General features: G+C 42.4%; 1 protein-coding gene across 1 annotated transcript in view; it reads left to right on the top strand.

The window, feature by feature from the left end:
- Window positions 1-16,760, top strand: part of LOC115077506 (vomeronasal type-2 receptor 116-like) — a 52,780-nt gene extending 36,020 nt beyond the window's left edge. The window contains exons 4-6 of the mRNA XM_029579797.1: window positions 957-1,184; window positions 4,714-4,837; window positions 15,844-16,760. Of these exons, the coding sequence (XP_029435657.1) occupies window positions 957-1,184; window positions 4,714-4,837; window positions 15,844-16,760 (1,269 nt within the window). The remainder of the gene's footprint in view (window positions 1-956; window positions 1,185-4,713; window positions 4,838-15,843) is intronic.
- Window positions 16,761-21,136: the final 4,376 nt, after the last annotated feature.

Raw genomic sequence — 21,136 nt, forward strand, 5'->3', positions numbered from 1 at the left:
CTCACATGCTTGAAAGCGCGGCTCTCTTAATTTTACCGGGGCAGTGCCGCCCCCGGGAAGCTGGCGCCCTAGGCGACCTCCTAGTTCGCCTAGTGCTTCCGCCGGCCCTGCCAGTAAGGACCCTAAAGATAGTTCTTTCTCTGTTACAGAAGTTCTCACTCTTTCATGCTTCAGAAAGCAGCTTAAATCCAGGAACTCTCTTCAGGAGTGACGTCAGAGCCTGTAAACCCATGGTCCTTTGTGCATAATGTCATGCAATAAACCCCTATCGCACGTGAAAAGGGACTTTTCGCGTGCGATAAGATGTTAATTAGCTGGAGGAGATGAGTCGGGGCAGGGAGGGGAGGAGTCAGGGTGGGGAGGGGAGGAGTCGTCCACGGCACCACTGCCAGTGATAATGTGAGGGACATTATCACCGGCAGTAGCATGGCAAATAGCACAACCTTTTACGGTGGCACTATTCATGTGAAAGGCTGCAGCTTGCCACACCGCAGCTGGCAAAATTGCACCGCCGGGGTGTGAACGGCTGAGGCCTTTTGCAGGCCTGCCCCCCCTTCGCCCCCCCCCCCCCACACCCCCCCCCCTTTTCACTGAATTCATCATTCTGTGAAGAATGATGAATACAGCCCTTGGTAGGATAAGACTGATATTCAGCATATCCCTAAGTTTTCTGAATAACTTTAGCTGTTCCAGAGGGCTGTCCTAACTTATCTGGATAAACTGACCAAGATAACTTTGGATATATGTGGGTATATTCAGCAGTTTAGGTTAACTTGTAAGTTTATTCAGTTAAATTACACAAACAGCCAACAGTTGAATATTTATTTATTTATTTTTAAATCATGGATCTATTTTCCAAGATGGCCACAATCACTAATAGCCCCACCATTTTCAGCTTACTGAACTTCTTCATGCAATCTTCTAGATAAATATTAATTATCTTCTTCTGACTTTAGCTAAATCATCATCTGAAAAATATTCACTTCAGAACATCAGCTGGTGATGAGATTTTCTTTGATGATGAGGGGAAAGTCCCAGGTCAGTTTGACATCATAAATTGGCTGATCTTCCCAAATGGAACAGTCAAGAACGTTCAAATAGGAAGCTTTACCTCCTCTGCTCCAGTGGGTCATCAACTGCTCATCAATGTGAGTGCCATTGAGTGGGGACCTAACATTATACAGGTAAGAGCCAGAGGGATACACAGGGAAACTCGAAGCAGAAGCATAACAATTTTATTGTTGAACCATATTTTTCAGTATATAAGTCACACCCTTCATAAATTTCCATTTTGACAAAAATGTTGGTAGAGAAGTCGCACATTTGTATACGGCACACCTGTTTGTACAGTGAGGTTAGCAGACAGGTTGAGAGAGAGATTGTGACAGTATATAGGTTGCACAGGTGAATAAGTTGCAGTCACTGAAATTGCAAAAAAAGTAAAATGTGACTTATACACCATTAAATACGGTAGGTTCCAGGAGCAACATCATTTTGGCCTTCATAAATTGCTCAGGGCCACTTTTTCTACTTCTGAGATTTAGAAATCTTGATATTCTATAGATAAAAGACAGATATAAATAGGAAATCTGAAGGCCTCTTAAAGCTTATTCACCAAAAATGACCTAACAGGATGAAAAGATTTAGAGTCAAACATGTCATTAGCAAAGTTGACCTTGAAGTATTATTATTACGACAGATTTCTTCTTTTCCTCCTCTGGAACCAGGGCTGGAATAACACAATGTGTGCCCATTGGCAGTGGGGGCAGGGTTGTTATCCTCCCCTTCCTCCTCTGGGAGGATGAGGTTCGGAGATCCAAAATTAGATTTATTTATTTATTTTTATCTATTTTTTATTTATTTATTTATTTATTTTACAATTTTCTAGACCAACATTCGTTGGAAACATCTAATTGGTTTACATGGAACATGGACTGCAGCAAATATGCTTTACAGTTCTGTCCAATTTCTACATTACCATTTTTAACTAAAGTTTCGGAGAACGTAGATTTAAAAAGGTTGCATATTTTTATTGAAGAACAGAGCTTACTTGATGATTTCTAATTTGCATTTAGAGCAGCATAGAACATGGAAACACTACTGCTTCCTAGTTTGACGTAGATCATCAACACTTTGACAGTTCCACCAGTTTTGTTAGATATATCTTCTGCTTTTGACATCCTGAATGACTCTATTGTGTTTCAGAACTTAAAAACAAATAGGTTTAGCATCTACTGTATTAGCATTCTGTGTTATTTTTGACTACTCTGTTATAAAGGGTGGGTAGTGATAGCTTGAACTTTTATTTATTGACTGTGAATAAAAATGTTCCCCAATATTCTGCTCTCTTTGCTACATTATTAATATTTACATTTTTCCTGGATGTTGAATTTAGTCTATATGCCAACGATATCCAGTTTTATGTACCAGTTCAGCTGATTATGGCTGATGCATTCTTTTAAGATTTCTAGCTGCCTCTATTCCATCAAGAATTTGATGACTGATAATGGATTTGTTTTGAACATAAAAAGACAAAGGTAATATAATCTCTCTAGGTTTCCATCACATAATATTACTCATTTCCATTCTTTTGATGGAGCACAGATTGTGATTTCTAGTCAGGTCTAACCTCTGGGATTTTTGATGGACATGACTTTTATCACTTGTTCCTCAAGCGGAAAATATAGTTAAGAATACTTTCTAAAAGCTTTGCAATCTGTAGCCATTTCTTTCATGCAAATGCTGGTCATTTCTTCTCTTGGCTACTGTAATTGCTTATATGTTGGTCTTCGTCAGTCAACCCTCCAAGCCTCATATATTGTAAAAAATGTAGCAGCACAGATTTGTGATCAGATCACTCCAGTTCTATATAAATTGCATTGGGCACCTTACTACTGGAGGGTGAAGTTTAAAATTATATTTCTTGAGGTTGATATTCAAAAGCCATTTAGATGGATAACTGAAAAGTTATATTCTGCACCATATGCACTTAAATACTAAGGGCCAGATTTTAAAAACTCTGCGCGGGCGTAGATTTGTGCGCGCAACCTGGCGCACACAAATCTACGCCTGATTTTATAACATGCGTGTGCAGCCACACGCATGTTATAAAATCCAGGTCAGCACGCTCAAGGGGGTGCAAAATTGTGCAACTTGCGAGCGCCGAGCCATGCAACCTTCCTCCATTCCCTCTGAGGCCACTCCGAAATTGAAGGGGGCCTCGGAGGGAACTTTCCTTCCACCCCCCCACCATCCCCCCCTTTCCCTATCTAACTCGCCCCCCCCAGCCCTACCTAAACCTCCCCCCTTACCTTTAATTTTTAACTTGTGCCTGCCTCCGGGCAGGCTTGGTTGTGCGTGCCGGCGATGGTCGGCCCATGATCCTTGGCACAGCGGCAAATGGCCGCTGTGCCTGGAGGCTCCGCCCTTGGACTGCCCTGCCCATGCCCTGCCCCCTTTTTCAAGCCCCGGGGCTTGCACGCATCGCCGAGCCTAATCAAAATAGGCTCGGCGCACGCAGGAGAGGGTTTTCGGGGTTATGCGTGTAATATATGAGCGTAACCCTTTGAAAATCCGCCCCTAAGTCCATACTGAGATCAGCACCTAGGACCAGATTTTAAAAACAGCACGAGGGCATAGATTTGTTCGCGCAACCCGGCACAAACAAATCTACGCCCAATTTTATAACATGCGCGTGGAGCCGCACGCATGTTATAAAATCCGGGGTCGGGGCACGCAAGGGTTGCACACTTGGGCACTTTGTGTATGCCGAGCCCTAGGGGAGCCCCAATGGCTTCCCTGTTCCCTCCAAGGCCGTTCCGAAATCGGAGCACCCTCGGAGGGAACTTCCCTTCCCCTCCCTTCCCCTGTCTAACCCGCCCCCCAGCCCTAACTAAAACCCCCTCCTGACCTTTATCTCAAAAGTTACGCCTGCCTCCGGGCAGGCGTAACTTGCACGTGCCAGCCACCTGCCGGCGCGCCATTCCTCAGCACGGTGGCTGTGCTGGAGGCCTTGGTCCCGCCCCCGGCACGCTTTGGGCCGGCGCCCAGCCCCCAGAATGCCCCCTTTTGCAATCCCTGGGACATATGCGCGTTCAGCTAAAGTTATTATTTTTAATGCCATTTAGTAAAGCAGTCCCTCAGTGTATAACAGAGTTGAGGCACTTTACTTTCCACTGACTCAGGTACAAACCAGATTGTGAGAGCTCTCTGAGGCAGGGAAATACCTACTGTACCTGAATGTAACTCACTTTGGGGGTCATTTTCTATCCATATCGCATGTGAAAAGGGACTTATCGCACGCAAAAAGTCCCTTTTCGTGTGCGATAGCTAGATAGGGGCAGAGTTGGGGCAGAGTTGGGACCAGAAGAGGAGGAATCATGGCAGCATTGGGGCGGACACGGTGGAAACTTTGGTGGCGGCGATAAGGTAAGACCTGTTATCGCCGCCAGTAGCACACCCAATAGCACTACCTTTCACGGTGGCACTAATGGGTGCGAAAACCGTCAGTGATAAGACCGCGGTGGTGCAATCGCTGCCGGCTTTCGCAGGCATGCCCCCCACTTCGCCCTCCTGCCCCCTGTTACTGTGCGATTCAGAAAGCCATGTGACATTAGAAAATCCAGTCCTTTGACCTTTGGCTTGAAAAGGTGAGTAATTAATCTAAAATCTACATGAGATCTATAAATCTCCCTGATTCTTTTACCTTCTTAGACTCCACATTCTGTCTGCACTGAGAGCTGTACTCCTGGGTACAGGAAAGCCCCTCGTAAGGGACAGCCTGTTTGCTGCTATGACTGTGTCCCCTGTTCTGAAGGAGAAATCACTACTATGATTGGTAAGTTCAATTTGTCCATCAAGGCTAAGAAAAGTTTGTGAATGTTCTGAAAATGCTGAATGCATTTCTCAATACAGAAAATATAAATGTTTGAATGTATAATGCAGTATTAAATATTATTTGGTTTTCATATAGCTCAATTTTAGAGATACAGAATAGGGATGTGAATCGTTTTAGGACGATTAAAATTATCGTCCGATAATTTTAATATCGTCTTAAACCGTTATGGAACACAATACAATAGAGATTCTAACGATTTATCGTTATAAATCGTTAGAATCGTGAGCCGGCACATTAAAACCCCCTAAAACCCACCCCGACCCTTTAAATTAAATCCCCCACCCTCCCGAACCCCCCCCCAAATGAGTTAAATAACCTGCGAGTCCAGCGGCGGTCCGGAACGGCAGCGGTCCGGAACGGGCTCCTGCTCCTGAATCTTGTGTGTTCAGCCGGCGCCATTTTCCAAAATGGCGCCGAAAAATGGCGGCGGCCATAGACGACCACGATTGGTCGGCAGGAGGTCCTTCCGGACCCCCGCTGGACTTTTGGCAAGTCTTGTGGGGGTCAGGAGGCCCCCCACAAGCTGGCCAAAAGTTCCTGGAGGTCCAGCGGGGGTCAGGCAGCGATTTTCCGCCGCGAATCGTTTTCGTACGGAAAATGGCGCCGGCAGGAGATCGACTGCAGGAGGTCGTTCAGCGAGGCGCCGGAACCCTCGCTGAACGACCTCCTGCCGTCGATCTCCTGCCGGCGCCATTTTCCGTACGAAAACGATTCGCGGCGGGGAATCGCTGCCTGACCCCCGCTGGACCTCCAGGAACTTTTGGCCAGCTTGTGGGGGGCCTCCTGACCCCCACAAGACTTGCCAAAAGTCCAGCGGGGGTCCGGAAGGACCTCCTGCCGACCAATCGTGGTCGTCTATGGCTGCCGCCATTTTTCGGCGCCATTTTGGAAAATGGCGCCGGCTGAACACACAAGATTCAGGAGCAGGAGCCCGTTCCGGACCGCTGCCGTTCCGGACCGCCGCTGGACTCGCAGGTTATTTAACTCATTTGGGGGGGGGTTCGGGAGGGTGGGGGATTTAATTTAAAGGGTTGGGGGTGGGTTTTAGGGGGTTTTAATGTGCCGGTTTTGCGATTTTACGATTTTTAGATTTTTCACGATTTTTCACGATATTTTACCCCCCCAAACGGCAACAATACGATTCCCTCCCCCTCCCAGCCGAAATCGATCGTTAAGACGATCGAGGACACGATTCACATCCCTAATACAGAATACTGTACAGCATGTGAGGCAGGGCTTAACTGTCTGCCAGTACATCCTCAGGAGGCAGTTTGGATAAATATGGAGTACGATGTTCTGAGTGTGCCTTACTAATCTAGTTGCCCAGTTTCATTGTTGATATTGATTTCTGCCTTTACCCTCTTTGAATTTCACAACTAAGGGTCCTCTGAGCTTCCCCTATGCTTTCTTCAATTCAATTACCATTTTTATTTATACTACCTCCTCTGAAAGGCTGTTCTACATATCCACCACCTTTTCCATATATAAATATTTTCTGATTTTGTTTTGAAGTTTCATACTGTAGTCTATTCTAGAACACTATTTCTTCTAAATTTTTTCTTGTTTTGCTTCTTCTGCACAATTTAAATCTTTAAGTTTTTTGATTGCCCCTATCATATCCCATGTATCTTTTCTATCCTCTTGGCTATATATTTATGTCTGCAAAAATGACATGAGGCAGATGGCACCTTATAGACTAACACATTTATTGAGGCATGAGCTTTTGAGGACAGAGTGCACTTCGTCAGTGACTGTAGCAAATTCTATTTTCCGAAAGCTCCTTCTACAATTGAATGCCTTTCCACTCCCTGCACAGCTAGAGAGGTACAGAATGCAGGCAGACCATGATGTCAAGAAGAATCCAGCCCCTGCTCTAGCCCCAGCCTGGCTCAGAGTTAGATGTAGTGGAAAAGGAGAAGAAGACCATGGCAGCAGGGAACTTCACCTGACCTAGCAGTGAATTGGAGGGTGCATACTGATAGCCAGAGGAGCAGGAACAGTCAGGTCCTGATGGCCATTGAAATTGGAAGAACTCCTCCTCCTGGTGCCAGAGAAGCATGAAACATGGCATAGCCAGTAGTATGAAAAGCACAACACTGAGAGAGGAGGTTTATCCCAGCATACTCAGCAGCTGGAAAAGCACTGCAGAGATAGGAATGGAGGAAAAAATCTGCAGACTATAAATACACTTTTTCATTAGAGATGTGCTTCATTTAAAGATAATGGTTCGGGCTTTGGATCGGGCGCTTCGTGGAAAATTTCGTTAGTGCGCTCTATATCTGCATTAGTGCGCAGTACACCGAATGATATAGTGTGCACTAGCTAGATGTTAATGTGAATTAAGGCCTGTTAGTGCGCACTAACAGGTTAGTTAGTGTGCACTAACAGGTTAGTGCACCCTAATAGAACTTACAGCACACTAAGTATGTAGTAGTGCACTGTAACTAATGTTAGTGCGCACTAAAAAATGCAATTTAAAAATTAAAAAGTATCAATTCAGAGGAGTTTGTTAGTTATAAAAACAGTGCACACTATTTGGTATTAGAGATGTGCATCGGGTGCCCAATCATTTCCACTTTCGGTTTTTTGTACCCACAGAAAAGTTCGTATTCCCACAGATCGGCATTTTTTTTGTATAAAATCATTTTCAGTTTAGCGCGCACTAATGGGCCAATGGTGCGGGCCATCCATTGCTCCTACCATGTGACAGGGGCCAGCCAATGGCACTGATAGCCCCTGTCACATGGTAAGGGCAAAGGGCCATCAGCGCCATTTTGTGTACTGGCAGCCAACGGCCCAAGAGCAGGAGATCACTCCTGGGACCCCCTCTGTACCACCAGGGACTTTAGCAAAGTTTTGGGGGGTCAGGAGGGTGGGAGATTTTAAATAATTAGATCTTAAGGGTTGGGGTGGTTTTGGGTTTTTTTTCTGTGTGCCCTTTCTCCCCCCCCAAAAAAAAAATGATAAGAGAACCACACAAAAGTTCATGGGGTTTTCCTATCGTTTTCGGGGACCCACGATACAGGACGAAAAAGGAAATATTGTACAATATTTTCTTTCATCATAAAAATGATGCACATCCCTAATTGGTATTACTAAGAGATATGCAGTGTGCAGTAACTCCGCTAGTGCGCATTAAGACAAAATATGAATTTTGCCAAAATTTCGGCAAAATTGCTTCGTATATTGGTGCTACCGAACCATGACGAATTAGACAATATCATTGACATTGTCTAATTCAAGAAAAATGAATGCACAACCCTATTTTTCTTTGTCATAAGCTATTGTGAAGCTAAGCCAGTGGCAATGTAATTAGAGAAGGGGTAGGAAGTAATGAGGAAGGCTGAGGTGGGGAGAGGGCATTGGAACAGGTAACCCACTGCATCAGCCACATCTGCTTATCACAAATCCTCCCCTAGATAGCCCATGCTTACCCCTGACTGATATCTTGTAAGCACTTACAGCTCTCAGAACCTTTCAAACTACCTGCTTACCAAACCCACACACCATTCCATTTCACTGTTACCAGCAATTCCTCCTTAGAGAAGGAACAGTAGGAGGTGCAGGAAGAGGGGATCTGGTCCTTCCAGTTGCAACAGCTACTGTGCCAATGGCACTATCATCAGCCACAGACCTTTTCCAGCCTTCCCCCACTGCATAAGCTGCACCAGGCCTCTTGCGACCTGACTACCTCATAATTCAGTGCCAGTAGGTGCTGTAGTGCATTGTTCATAAAAACAAAAACATGACAGTAGAAAAAGACCAAATGGCCTATCTAGTCTGCCATGCACACCAACTACTCAGGTCTACGGTCCCTTTCACTGCCTCAGAGATTCCCTGTGCTTGGCCCATGCTTTTTTGAGTTCAGATACTGTCCTTGTCTCTACAATCTCCACTGGAAAGAATGTTTCATGCATCTACCACCCTTTCTGTATATAAATATTTCCTTACATTACTTCTGAATCTACTTTCTTTCACTTTCAACCCATGAGCCTTCATTCCACAGCATCATTTCCCTTGAAAGAGGCTCACCTCTTGGGCATTGATAACTTGTAGGTACTTAAATGTCTCTTATATCTCCCCTATCCTGCCTTTCCTATAATGTATCAAAATAAACTCACATAATTCAATTTAATAAGAAACTTCTTTGAATTTTCCAAAAATTATATCAGACAGAAAAATGTCTTGAAAAAAAAGTTTAAGTGAAGGAAGTGGTAGTTTCATATAAATATATAAAGGTACCATCCAGGTTACTCACTCTTTTCTGTTATAATCATAAATATAACACCATCCCCCATTTTTTTTAGATCAAATAAGACTCAAATATGTTGAACACACAAACACAATTAGAACCATGAAGAATGTGAAAACATTGTCCCAAAATACCATGGATTCTTGTATATCAATATTTTTAACGTTACTTAGCTGCACATTAATGCTGTTTCTTGAATCTCCTCAAGGCTTGTGAAATAACTTAGTAACACTTCCTCTTCCCCAACATGGCCAAGTTTCAGATTCAATCCGTCATCAGGGGTCTGGGCTCACCAAATAACCAGAAATGTTCCCGTATTTCACATCACGTTGTATGTGTAACTTTTATAACATGGTAGTCAATGGTTTCATATCACGGCATCCATTTTTAAAGGACCAACCATGTGACCGAAAATGACATCAGTATCCAAAGTATACACAATGTTACCAGAACCAAAAATGGTTGATTCAAAATAAATATCCAATGCCAAAGGAGATGCAAAGAAACTGAATAGGTCCAAGAACTTAATAATTTTATGAAAAAGATTTCTTGTTTATTATTCAAAGCACAACTCCATTGCTCAATTGTCAAACATAACAGTTCTCTTTAGGGTCCCCCGACATGGACCCATGTTTCGCCCAAAGGCTGCATCGGGAGGGATGAGATAAACACTTTGAAACTGAAATATAAATAATACATGTGTAAGAATTCTTAAGAATAGGACCAACAGCAAATGGTAAACAATTTCAAGAATGTGCTGATGAGACATACCTTAGATGCGAAGTAACATTCATAAAGTTGACAAGGCAAGGAGAACGGGCGGCAAAGACAAAACCCAGTGTTTAAAGGGAAACATTTTTGGTGCAAAGAAAATGGACCAATAGGGAAAGGGTAAGTTTGATTACCCTTTGTGATCTAGTGTTGTGATCTTCCTGCACACAGTGCCCTACCCCTGATACCGGGAGTGTTGTGATCTTCCTGCACGCAGTGCCCTATCCCTGATACCGGGAGTGTTGTGATCTTCCTGCACACAGTGCCCTATCCCTGATACTGGGAGTGTTGTGATCTTCCTGCACACAGTGCCCTATCCCTGTTACCGGGGGTGTTGTGATCTTCCTGCACAGAGTGCCCTATCCCTGATACCAGGGGTGTTGTGATCTTCTACCTTGCAGTGCCCTATCCCTAATACCGGGAGTGTTGTGATCTTCCTGCACGCAATGCCCTATCCCTGATACCAGGAGTGTTGTGATCTTCCTGCATGCAGTGCCCTATCCCTGATACCGGGGGTGTTGTGATCTTCCTGCACGCAGTGCCATATACCTAATACCGGGGGTGTTGTGATCTTCCTGCATGCAGTGCCCTATCCCGGTTACCTGTCTCGAGTGGTGGCTCTTCTCAGAGAATTTGGAACGTGGAGTTTCATTGCTAATGCCTGAATGGACAGTGGAGACTACGGATGCCAGCCTCTCCTGCTGGGGAGCGCTATGTCTACGGAGTTTGGTGCAGGAGCACTGGTCTCCACTAGAGTCTCAGTGGTCCATCAACCGTCTGGAGACCAGAGCAGTATTTCCTGCCTTACAAGCATTCCTTCCTCTGCTTAAGGGCAAATATCAAAAGTCCATTTTAGTCCCGACACAATCTCTTCAATTCATAGGAGCGCGTCTGGACACCATCCAAACCAGAGCCTTCCTATTGACGGATTGGAAGCTGAAAATGCAAAGGCTTTTTCGTTCCATCCGATTACTGAAGAAGCCTTCAGCACTTCGTCCTCACAGTCAGGCCAATTCAGTAAGGTTCGCGGGATAGCGGGTGAATGCCCGCTCTCCTGGTGCGCACACAGGCCACTCACCTGTGTACACGATTCAGTATTTAAATGAGGCCCGGCGGTAGAAACAGGCAAAAGGAGGCGCTAGGGACACTAGTGCATCCTTAGCGCCTCCTTTTGGCCCGGAGCGGCGGCTGTCAGCGGGTTTGACAGCCGACACTCAATTTTGCCGGCGTCGGTTCTCGAGCCTGCTGACAGCCACGGTATCAGGGATACCAGTATCAGGGATAGGTCACTGCATGCAGGAAGATCACAACACCCCCGGTAACCAGGATAGGGCACTGCGTGCAGGAAGATCACAACACCCCGGTAACCGGGATAGGGCACTGCGTGCAGGAAGATCACAACACTCCCGGTGTCAGGGATAGGCACTGCATGCAGGAAGATCACAACACTCCCAGGTTAATTTACTGATATAATAAATCAATAAAACATTGAGTAGGTTGATATAATAGATCTAGTAGATTGAATAAAGAGCTGATGTTTCTCCTCTCCTCACACCAAACAAAAGCAACACTCAAGCAGAGAAGCCCTTCTTATAAAGCTTAGCTGGTGAGTAAAAGTAGGAGGGAAAGTAAACGTACTGGCCACTTCAAAAATACACTTACCAACAATTACCATATACATATATTCGAAGTGTGTATAATAATTCCAGGACCACCTTTCTAAAATGCACAGGGATTGGCAAATTCAAAACATGCACTAGCATTTCACGTGCCAGTGCCTGGTAACAAAAATAATAAACAAACAAGTTCGAGTCACATTGACTGATCACATTACTTTTTTTGTCAAGCTACCAACCATTTCCATTTCCCATCCCCCATATATTAAACCATCACGTCAGTGGGAACCTTGGTAACATCAATAAATAAGAGGGCAGCCAATAGGAATACATATTCATTCCTAAACTGATCTTAACTGACCTGAAAAGTGTCAAATTGTATCACTAACTCCCATTAGTGCGCACTAATCGGAAAAATGATTTTTTTTTACTAAAAAAATTGTGCCAATCACAATTTTCTTCTCCTGCCAGATGAATTTGATCGTTAGGACGATCAGGCACATGATTCACATCCCTATTGGAAAGGTAATTTATAAGGTTATCTGGATAACTATAGATGATTGTATTGAGTGGGACACCTATCTCACTGAATATCTAGGACAGGTTACCTGGTGATCTTTAGCTGGATAACTCATCCACTCCATGGCTTACCTAATATTTGCCTCAGCATTTGCTAATAATTTGCTGTATTTGAAAGGGTGTAAACTATTTGCAAATAGTGCATACTGATTGCAAATATCCTGTACTATTTCCTGAAACAAACCAAAAAATGCAACAAACCCCCCCCCCCCCCCACACACACACACACGCCCATGTAATGAATTTCATACAAGAAAACAGCCCAAAATGAAAGAAATGAACCAAAAGAAAAATGTTTGCCACACACATTCCTGAAAACCACAGTGGCCTCGTTTTCTTCCTATCTTTACTTACTTTTCAGACAAAAAGCTTTGATGCCTTTTAGTTTTGCCCACTGTATTTTTTTTTTAATTTTTAATTTTTAATTTTCAAATTAACATAACATCCAACAAATTTTGATATGTACAGAAAAGAAAGAAAAAATACAGATATACAGATATATATACGTAAGTACATACCAAACAATCAAGTTTCTGTATTTATCGCAAGAAATTCCAGAAGAGTTAATACAACTGAGCGAATAAAGGAAAACAAAACAAAAAGGGGTAAAGGGGGCATTTATATTAATCCCTTTACCCCACAATCAGAGACAGCAACTGATTTCATACATTAGCTCTCTAACCTACCTCTGTGTTCAATGGGGGATGGGTTTCCAGGAATGCTTGGAGCTGGGTGATATCGTAAAAGACATACTTATGTTCTAAATAGGTTACTTCACATCTACATGGAAATTTTAACAGGAATCTAGCTCCTTTTGCTACCACTTCTGCTCTTAACCGCAAAAACTGCTTTCTCCTAATTTGAGTATTTCTTGCTAAATCTGGATAAATCCATATTTGCTGACCATGGAATTTCAATAACCTATTTCTTAGAAATAATCTTAAGACTGTGTCTCTGTCTGTTGGAAAGAGAAATGAGGCTATAAGAGTTGCCCTAGTTGAAATTGTTGTATCCAAAGAAGTCTCTAACACCTCTGTCAAATTTACACTACTCTCAATTGGTAAACTAGGCTGTTGGTTAGCTGTCACAGATTTTACCGGTAAATAATATACTTTTGAAAAAGCAGGTAATGACTCCTTTGGCATTTTTAACACAAAGTGCAAATACTCTTTGAACATATCACTCGCTGAAATCAAATTCTGAACAGGAAAATTCAAAACTCTCAAATTTACGTATTTCAACGAGTTCTCTATATATTCAAATTTCTTTTCATTTCCTACTTCAGATTTAGCTAAGCTCACCTGTATAGCTTCTACTTTTTCCAAACGTTTCTCACATTTTTCTATGTTTTTTTCCCCCGTGGAAATAGACTTTTCCAAATTTAATGTTTTTTGTTGAAAACCCACAATATTTTGAGACATTTTTATAATTGCCACCTCTAAAGACTTAATTGCTGACCATAGTAAGTCCATATTTATTTCTGCAGGTTTTTGCGGTAGTATAATCTCCAGATCCGATCCTGGTATCCATTCTCCCCCCACAGCCGGTTCTCCACCCACATTATTTCTTATAGATGTATTAGATATGTCTGCATTTCCCCTCTCCATTATAGGGGAATCTGCATGACTCCTCTGAGTCTTGGAGCTCCGGGGCTCAACGAGATCTCATCAGCCAGTGGGGGTACTCCTCGCTCTGAAGTATCCCCCACAGCGGCAACGTCTTCCGGAATTATATCAGCTGCGGCTACAAAGAAGGAAGATATCGGAGGTTGTGAAGACATTGGTGAGGGGGATGATGTATTCACCTCCCTCAACTGTGCCTACTAATTTTGAGCATCCCGGTTCACATGTTCAATACAAATTAAATTTTACATCATCATGTCAAACTAAGGGAGTGATCTATATAATAATATGCCCGTGTACAAAATTATATGTGGGCAAGACATCCCGCCCAATTCGAACCCGCATCATTGAACATCGTTCAAATATTAAAAATAACAGAGAATCAGCTCCTCTGGTTACACATTGGATTTCTATGGGGCACACTGAATCTGATTTAAAATTCTACATAATTGATGTAGTTATGCCACCACCACGGGGTGGCTGCTTCTCTGACATTTTGGCACGCAGGGAACAAAAATGGATTTTTAAACTACATAGCCTCTCGCCGGAGGGACTCAATAATGAAATTGAGTGGCAATACTTCCTTTAAACGATCTCCGGAATTTCTTCTATGTTACCTGCTGGGCTTGTCAAATTCTGATTGGCTGTTGTTATCTATGGTTACCTGCTCTGGATTGGTTGCGATTTGGCGCCAAAACGGTCACTTTAAATATTGAGTAATGCTGGCGTTCTTGGCGCTCCTTGCCAGAATTGCCGCCTGAGATGTTAAAATTTAAAGGTACAAGTTTCTTTATTTAATCTTCACTGTGATATATGCGATCAGAATTACTGTTATGCACATGAATCGATCTACCGTATGAGTTCAGATATAGGTGTATTCTCTGATTTTTTATTTCAAGTTTAGACATTTGGAGCTATTTAAGTAGTTTTAGAAGATGTGCGCTAAGTTTGTAACATTATACTGTCTTGACTTTGTCGGCTCATCTGTATAGCACGCTCTAAATGTTAAGATGATGTTACGAATTAAACTAAAAATCTGAATAATGTAATGTTCGATTATATTAGGTCCTTAAATTAATAGTGATCACTATGTTTAATTTCGGCTATAAAATACCCTTTTGGCGCTCAATATTTTAGCAGTTCTAGTTTCCATGGTATTTATGTACTCTGTAAGTACTGTTCCTCTCTGTGGTTTTGAATTTATAACTTACACCTATATGGTATATTCAAAAAGCCTTTTTGATAATATTGGATCTGCTGTTTTACTATCAGCCCCTGTTTTTTAAGAACTAATTTACTGTCTTTGTTTAAATTTTTAGTCTGAATACCGCAAAGAATACACTGTCCTCCCCGACGCAGCCGCGTGTGGCGAAACACGGGTCTGTGTCGGGGGACCCCGTGTTTGAAAGAATTTGTGTTGATTGAGCAATGGAGTAACCGACTTGATGAATAAAAGTATTTTGCACATTTCAAATAATTTGGAAGTCTTGGGACTGATTTCATTTTCCTGCATCTCCTTGGTGATCATATAACTAATTGTGGAGAGCGGTGTATGCTCCGTTTGATGTTAGTTAAAAGGTTAACATATTTTATCCCTATCAAAATTTCATTAAAAAGATCAAAGACTCCAGACATGGAAGAAAATTAATGAATGACAACAAACAACCCTGCTTTTCCTTCATAGTTGAGAGAACTCTTCTGACGTTGCCTCATTAACTTGTACCCTTGTCTTAGGTTCCAAACACATTTTTCCAGGACAAACCATAGACTATATGGCCAGGGCACATAGTCAAAGGCCTTATCCACACGTAGTTACTAAAATAATCAAACAGTGTCTATTGCATGGGACCCCCAACTAAGAAGGATTTACAGAAAATAAATGTATTTTCCTTAGCAGCAACAAAGCATGGAGATTTTACTTATTAATGCATGAGGCTTTTAAAATTCATGTTGCCACTTAAGAGAAAAAAATAAGATTTCTGGTGGAATAAAAAGCAGTGGAAAAGTATGGGTGGGAAAGCTTATTTTAAATACTAATTTTGTTTAAATAGAGATCATACTTTTTTTTTTAATTTGTTAAACTTTTAAATTATGATTTGTTGACAGATATGGAAACTTGTGAGCCCTGCCCAGAAGATCAGTGGTCCAATGAGAAGAGAGATCTGTGCATACCAAGAGACATAGTCTTCCTTTCCTATCAGGAACCCCTGGGTGTGGCTTTAGCTTCTGTTGCTATTTTATTTTGTTTAATAACTGCTGCAGTGATGGCAATTTTTATTAAACATCACAAAACACCCTTAGTGAAAGCAAACAATAGTTACCTCAGCTACATGCTTCTTCTTTCACTCATATTGTCTTTTCTTTGTTCATTATTATTCATTGGCCATCCTCTAAAGGTAACCTGTCTGCTCCAACAACCTGTATTTGGGATTATATTTACTGTTGCTGTTTCCACTGTCCTGGCTAAAACCATCAAAGTTGCTATTGCCTTCAATGCCACTAAGCCCAATAGCAAGTTAAAAAAGTGGTTGGATGCCAGAGTATCCAACTATATTATTCTTCTCTGCTCGCTGGGTGAAGTTCTGATATGCCTTGTTTGGCTGCTCATCTCTCCTCCATTTCCAGACTATGACACAAAATCAGAAAGTGGGAAGATGATATTAAAATGTAATTATGGATCTGGGATTGCTTTCTATCTTGTTGTTGGATATATGGGGGGGTTGGCATTTTTAAGCTTTGTGGTAGCTTTCCTAGTAAGGAAGTTACCTGACAGTTTCAACGAGACCCAGTTGATCACATTCAGCATGCTGGTGTTCTGTAGTGTTTGGGTGTCTTTCATTCCAGTGTATTTGAGCACCAAAGGCAGATATATGGTAGCTGTGGAGATATTTGCTATCCTGACTTCTAGTGCTGGACTCCTGGTCTTTATATTTATTCCTAAATGTTACATTATTCTGTTCAAGCCTGAAATGAACACAAGAAAACATTTAATGGGGAAACAATCAAACAACGACAATTTCTAAGGAAAAATTTACCAGAACTTGGTACAGATTTGGTGAATACTGTTCTCCTGCACATTCAGTAGATACCGATAAAAATAATATTCTCTTTTGAAGACTGTTCTTTTGTCCTTTTTAAAAGTAAGTTATTTTTAGCTGTCACTTTAAAGCAATGAGAATAGGAAGATAGTTTGAAAATAAAAAGATTATATATTAATTTTCTCACCCCCTAAATGTTCTTTATTCTGGAGGAGTCAAGTGTGGTTAACTAAATATAATCTTCTGAGAGCAGTGTGACATATTTCTGGTTGAAGGGTGGGAGACAAGCAAATCAACCAAGCTCCAAACAAGCTTCAGAAAAAGGCAGTGACTTAGTTTTGCAGACTGTGTGTCATTGTTATAGAAGGTGAAATAGTCCAAACAAATTCCTCAGCAAGGGCTCATGATCTGAAGTTGCAGTGAAGAAAGTTCAAAGAAAATCTGAAAAACACTAATTTGCTGACAGAGCGGTATAGATAACTGAAATAGCCTCAAACAGTAATTGATGAAAAAGTCTGGAATGGTCCGTTAGGGAAGACGGTGGATGCCAGCACTGTAAGAAATGTCAACATGTAAGTTTAATTGAGGGATTTATATACTCATTTTTCCAAAGTAGAAGAGGCAAGAATCAAAGAATTTCACCAGGGCAGACTATTTTGGACATGTCATGGGACCTCAATAAATGTGCCAAGGGACGATGGAGTCATCTTACAGTTTGTAGCTATCCATTTACAGGTATGCAGCCTACTTACTAAGGGATAATAATTTCATTAAAAAAAATAGCTTCTCCAACCTTCTGAATGGTATATATAAGACCAGAAATTCTCCATAATTATTGCTATATTTTCCATTTCAGCTTTCTCTTATCCAATATTCATCTGAATTGAAATCTCAACGATAAAGCTTGAAATCAGCAAACACTAGTGCACCATGAAATGTATTGGGTGGCAATGTGCTTCTATTCCATCATGAATTTTTTATTTCTCCTTCAGCTCTGTGAAAAAAGCAACTGTGGGACATTTATAGAAATCATCAAAAAAATAAATTATTCCTTGTGAGGAAGTTCATCTTGACTGTCTCTAATTTTCCTAAGCATAGCAATTGTTAGATCAGTCATCAATACACATAGGGATACCACTAAACCAACTAATTATAGTGGGATCTATATCAATAGTAATATTATCAAACTGTTTAGTACTGTATTAGCAAACTATTCAGTAGTGTCATCAATAAAATGAGCACTACAATTCATATGAATAGCAAAAGTTTGCAGAAAACTCAGATAGGGTTTTACCCTATCTGAGTTTTCTGCAAACAGGTTTATTGCATATTATCTCTCCTGCTTCGTTATTGAATTAGAATATGCATTTGTTCTTTATAGTTAAAGGAATTATATTATGTACTCCTGAAATCCGTTATTTATGAAAAGCCTGTTGCTGTCATTTATTTACATCCTGTAAAGCCTGTTGTATGTAAAGCCTGTTGCTAATTTATTGTTTACTGTAAACCGAGGTGATGTATATTGTTACGTGCCGCGGTATATAAGAATCACTAAATAAATAAATAAATATAAATACCCAAAGCACTGACTCACTGATTAGTCAATGTTGTTGTTGTTTAATCTCACAGATTTTGATTAAAAATCATGTTAAAAGAACACCTACCCTCAAGCAGCATCCGAACAGTTGCAGCTTTGGTATCATTTTCAATGCTGAAGGGATCCTCTCTTTCTTCTCTTAAAGTCTGGTAAAATGTTGTTTGTGGGGTTTTTTTCCCTGTTAAAAGTTGTAATAATGTTTTTTTAGGGATGTGAATCGTTTTCCATATCGTCTTAACGATAGAAATCGTGTGGCAGGGCAAGAAAATCGTCTTAGGCACGATTTTTTAGTTAAAAAATCGTTAAAAATCGTTTTTTCCGATTAGTGCGCACTAACTCGAGTTAGTGCGCACTAACGGGAGTTAGTGCGCACTAACTGGGAGTTAGTGCGCACTAACTGAAAATGATACAATTTGACACTTTTCAGGTCAGTTAAGGTCAGTTTAGGAATGAATATGTATTCCTATTGGCTGCCCTCTTATTTATTCATGTTACCAAGTTTCCTACTGACAGTATATGGGGGATGGGAAATGGAAACAGTTGGTAGCTTGACAAAACAAGTAATGTGATCAGTCAATGTGACTAGAACTTGTGCCCTAACCCTGATACCAGGGGTATTGTGATCTTCCTGCACACAGTGCCCTATCCCTATTAATACCAGGAGTGTTGTGATCTTCCTGCACACAGTGCCCTATCCCTAATACCAGGGGTGTTGTGATCTTCCTGCACACAGTGCCCTATTCCTGATACTGGGGGTGTTGTGATCTTCCTGCACACAGTGCCCTATTCCTGATACCGGGGGTGTTGTGATCTTCTTGCACACATCCCGATATCAGGGATAGGGCACTGCATGCAGGAAGATCACAACACTCCTGGTATTAATAGGGATAGGGCACTGCATGCAGGAAGATCACAACACTCCTGGTATTAATAGGGATAGGGCACTGCATGCAGGAAGATCACAACACCCCTGGTATCAGGGATAGGGCACTGTGTGCAGGAAGATCACAATACCCCGGAGGAGTGAGGGTCAGGCAGCTCCCCCCTGTCTGTGAAGCCAGCCTCTCACTAGTAATGCAGGGAGGGAGCTGTCTCAGACTTCACCATCCTCCCCCCCCCCCCCCTTACCCACACACCATTCACTAGCTGGGACATGGGGGAAGTCAGGAGTGAGGGTCAGGCAGCTCCCCCCTGTCTGTGAAGCCAGCCTCTCACTAGTAATGCAGGGAGGGAGCTGTCTCAGACTTCACCATCCACCCCCCCCCCCCCCTCACCCACACACCATTCACTAGCTGGGACATGGGGGAAGTCAGGAGTGAGGGACAGGCAGCTCCCCCCTGTCTGTGAAGCCAGCCTCTCACTAGTAATGCAGGGAGGGAGCTGTCTCAGACTTCACCATCCACCCCCCCCCCCCTCACCCACACACCATTCACTAGCTGGGACATGGGGGAAGTCAGGAGTGAGGGACAGGCAGCTCCCCCCCTGTCTGTGAAGCCAGCCTCTCACTAGTAATGCAGGGAGGGAGCTGTCTCAGACTTCACCATCCTCCCCCCCCCCCCCTCACCCACACACCATTCACTAGCTGGGACATGGGGGAAGTCAGGAGTGAGGGTCAGGCAGCTCCCCCCTGTCTGTGAAGCCAGCCTCTCACTAGTAATGCAGGGAGGGAGCTGTCTCAGACTTCACCATCCTCCCCCCCCCCCCCCTCACCCACACACCATTCACTAGCTGGGACATGGGGGAAGTCAGGAGTGAGGGTCAGGCAGCTCCCCCCTGTCTGTGAAGCCAGCCTCTCACTAGTAATGCAGGGAGGGAGCTGTCTCAGACTGGTATCAGGGTTAGGGCACTGTGTACAGGAAGATCACAACACTCCTGGTATTAATAGGGATAGGGCACTGTAAGAGATGACTGTAGTAGATTGAATAAAGATCTGATGTTTCTGCTCTCCTCACACCAAACAAAAACAACACACAAGCAGAGAAGCCCTTCTTACAAAGCTGAGCTAGTGAGTTAAGTAGGAGGAAAAGTAAACATACTGGTGCCAGTGTGGCTACTTAAAAAATACACTTACCAACAATCAATTACATATATTTGAACTGTGTACAGTTCCAGCCAGGACCACCTTTCTAAAATGCACAGTGATTGGCAAATTCAACATGCACTAGCATTTCAGGTGCCTGCTAACAAAAATAATAAACAAACAAGTTCTAGTCACGTGAGTGCTGATCATTACATTACTTTTTTTGTCAAGCTTCCAACTGTTTCCATTTCACATCCCCCCAACCATATTGGTAACATCAATAGATAAGAGCACAGCCAGCCAATAGGAATACATACATACATATTCATTCCTAAGTGACCTTTACTGACCTGGGAAGTGTGAACACTTTGTTTCATTTTCTGTTGGTGTTCGTTAGTTTCCAGTTCCATTTCCCATCCCCCCAACCATCACCTCAGTGGTAACCTTGGTAATATCAATAGATAAGAGGGCAGCCAGCCAATAGGAACACATATTCATTCCTAACTGACCTTCAGTGACCTGGAAAGTGTTTATTTGTATCATTTTCAGTTAGTGCGCACTAACTCGAGTTAGTGCGCACTAACTCGAGTTAGTGCGCACTAACACGATTTAACGATTTTTAACGATAAATCGTTAGAATTTCTATTGTATCGTGTTCTATAACGATTTAAGACGATATAAACATTATCGGACGATAATTTTAATCGTTGAAAAACGATTCACATCCCTAATGTTTTTTTACCT

The sequence above is a fragment of the Rhinatrema bivittatum genome, chromosome 16 (genome assembly GCF_901001135.1).
Source record: "Rhinatrema bivittatum chromosome 16, aRhiBiv1.1, whole genome shotgun sequence".
NCBI lineage: Eukaryota > Metazoa > Chordata > Amphibia > Gymnophiona > Rhinatrematidae > Rhinatrema > Rhinatrema bivittatum.